At 51.3% G+C, this 2,334-nt stretch overlaps 1 protein-coding gene across 1 annotated transcript; it reads right to left on the bottom strand.

Annotated features, from left to right (window-relative positions):
* Positions 1-1,134: 1,134 nt before the first annotated feature.
* XCR1 (X-C motif chemokine receptor 1) lies at positions 1,135-2,130 on the bottom strand. Its single transcript, XM_021683059.1, has one exon. It carries the CDS (start codon positions 2,128-2,130, stop codon positions 1,135-1,137), a length of 996 nt encoding a protein of 331 aa, XP_021538734.1.
* Between the last annotated feature and the right edge of the window lie 204 nt (positions 2,131-2,334).

Genomic DNA, 2,334 nt, shown 5'->3' with positions numbered 1-2,334 from the left:
CCCTGGTGTCCATTCAGAGGACACTTGGTGGAGAAAGGGATGAGCAGCAGGAGGATGCTGAGGAAGTGAGGTCATTTGGGGATGGAATCATGGGCATGCAATGAATATAGGCAAGAACAACTCTGAGGGACATGGGGAAGGCAGAGTCAACAAGACTTCACTGTGGGAGTGGAGGAAAGGAAAATGCAGGACTCAGAGATGACTCAGGTTTGGAGTGTCGGTGGCTGGGGGAAGCTGGTGCTGTCAACCAAGCAGGTGGAGAACATTTTAGGTAGAAAGTGATGAATTTAAAGTATCAGCTCAATATCCATCCAGAGAAGATGAGATGTTGCAGGAATCTTCACCCTGGATGCCTTGGCCAAGTTGGGTGTTAACTTATCTGGACCTTCAGACCTGGACTGTTGGTACCTGGAGGGTCGTGACGGTATCTCGTTATCTTTATGTCCTGCAAACAAATGCGTCATGCAGAAGGTGGTGCTTATTGCATTCATTCTTTCCACAAAAGATTATCTATGGACTGAATATTCAGGTGCTGGTTCATGTGGCAGACACTGGAGCTATGACATGGAACATGTCTCCCGTCTAGTTGTGGGTTTTCATGATCCAGATTGCATTCTGACTTACTTATTTGAGGATGTGCTTACCTTGGCCCGGCAGAACAGTCTCACCCAGCAGTCACTGAGGAGTGCAGAGCCAACCCCTCCAAAGTCAGCTGGCACAACCCTCCAGGCGGGCAGGGGACAGACCATCTACCATCAGCCTGCATCTGCACAATTAGCAAACACATTGAGTCTCAGACCCTCAGAAAGTCTTGGAGGATCCTCCTTTCTGGGAATCCTTCCAAGTTTTGGAGGCTTCTGGACTAAGCAATGTCTAAATGAATGAATTAATGAAGGAATGAATGATGAACTCAGCATCCAAGAAATGTTTTTCTGGATGGCAATATAAAGTTTCCAGATGGGAGCCACTGTCTGCAGAAGAGGAGACGTGGAGGACCTGCTGGTGGAAGGTATTTCTTTCACCCCTATCCCCATGGCCATGGCATTCCCTCCATGATGCTCCTTTCTGCCCCACTTCTCCCTGCTCCCTCTCCAGCAGCTCTGTCCACCTCCATTGGCACCACCAAACTCCCTTTCAATAGAAGGAGGCACCCTCACAATTGAAGGCGTCCGCAGAGTGATGGGGAATGCTGGCTGCCTGGTGCCCACAGAGCCAGAAGTGCTGGAGCAGACGTTTGAGATGTCTGCGGAATTTGACCCCAACAAAAACGTAGAGCACTGGGTTGAAGCAGCAGTGGGAGAAGGCAACATTGCGGCAGATGAGCAAGGCATAATCCAGCTGCTGGCTGAGCTCGCAGCTCTGGATCACCCCGAGTTTCAGCAGTGTCTGCAGAAACAGGACCAGGTTGTACGGCGCCCAGCTGAGGAAGTAGGCTGCCACAATGGTGAAGATGAGCCTGACTGTCCGGGGGCGCCGTTTGGACCGTGCATGGAACAGGGTCTTGAGAATCTCCACGTAGCAGAACAGGATAATCCCGATGGAGAGCAGGAAGAAGACGTTGTGCTGGTAGACCGAGACTAGGAACCACTTGCTTTCTGAGTAGTCACAGCCTGAAGAAAACACTTTGTGGAAGACAGCATCAGGGATGGAGGACAGGATGCTGGTTGCCCACACGGCCGTGGTCACCAGCACACGGCACTGGAGGGTGTGGACACGCAGGGACGAGAGGGGCCTCACCACCGACAGGTAGCGGTGGATGGTCATGATGGTCAGGAAGAAGATGCTGCTTTGGAGGCTGATGGAGAAGATCATGTTGAGGAGCTTGCAGAGGAAGTCCCCCAGCACCCAGCCCCAGTGGTACGCCATGATCCACACTGGCAACAAGCAGGAGAATGCCAGATCTGAGAGGCACAGGTTGAGGATGAAGACATTGGTGAGGGATTCCAGGCTCTCATACTTTACCAGGACCCACAACACCAGGCTGTTGCCCACTAGGCTGAGAAGGAACACCAGGAAGTACAGGATGGTGGTGCTGAAGGTGGCAAAGGTGAAGGTCTTGCTCTCACACAGAAAGCTCTGATAATCATAATCAAAAGAGGTGCTGGACTCTGGGGTGCCTGAGGGCTCCATCCAGACAAGGAGAGCATCTGAAATGACAGAGAGGCAGAGTTTCAAACCACGTGGTTAGGCTAGGATCCATAGGACCCGTATTACAAAACAAGTGTGTGGTCCATGGTCCAGCTACCCGTGGTGACCTCTCTGTAAGGAGAGTAGGAACTTGGCCAGAACATGAAGTCACTAAGCATACTGTTTAGTTTGGTAGGTTTTTTTTCT

The sequence above is a fragment of the Neomonachus schauinslandi genome, chromosome 1 (assembly GCF_002201575.2).
Source record: "Neomonachus schauinslandi chromosome 1, ASM220157v2, whole genome shotgun sequence".
Lineage (NCBI taxonomy): Eukaryota > Metazoa > Chordata > Mammalia > Carnivora > Phocidae > Neomonachus > Neomonachus schauinslandi.
Note: the sequence above shows the minus strand (reverse complement) of the source record. Positions and strands in the feature narration are given on the sequence as shown.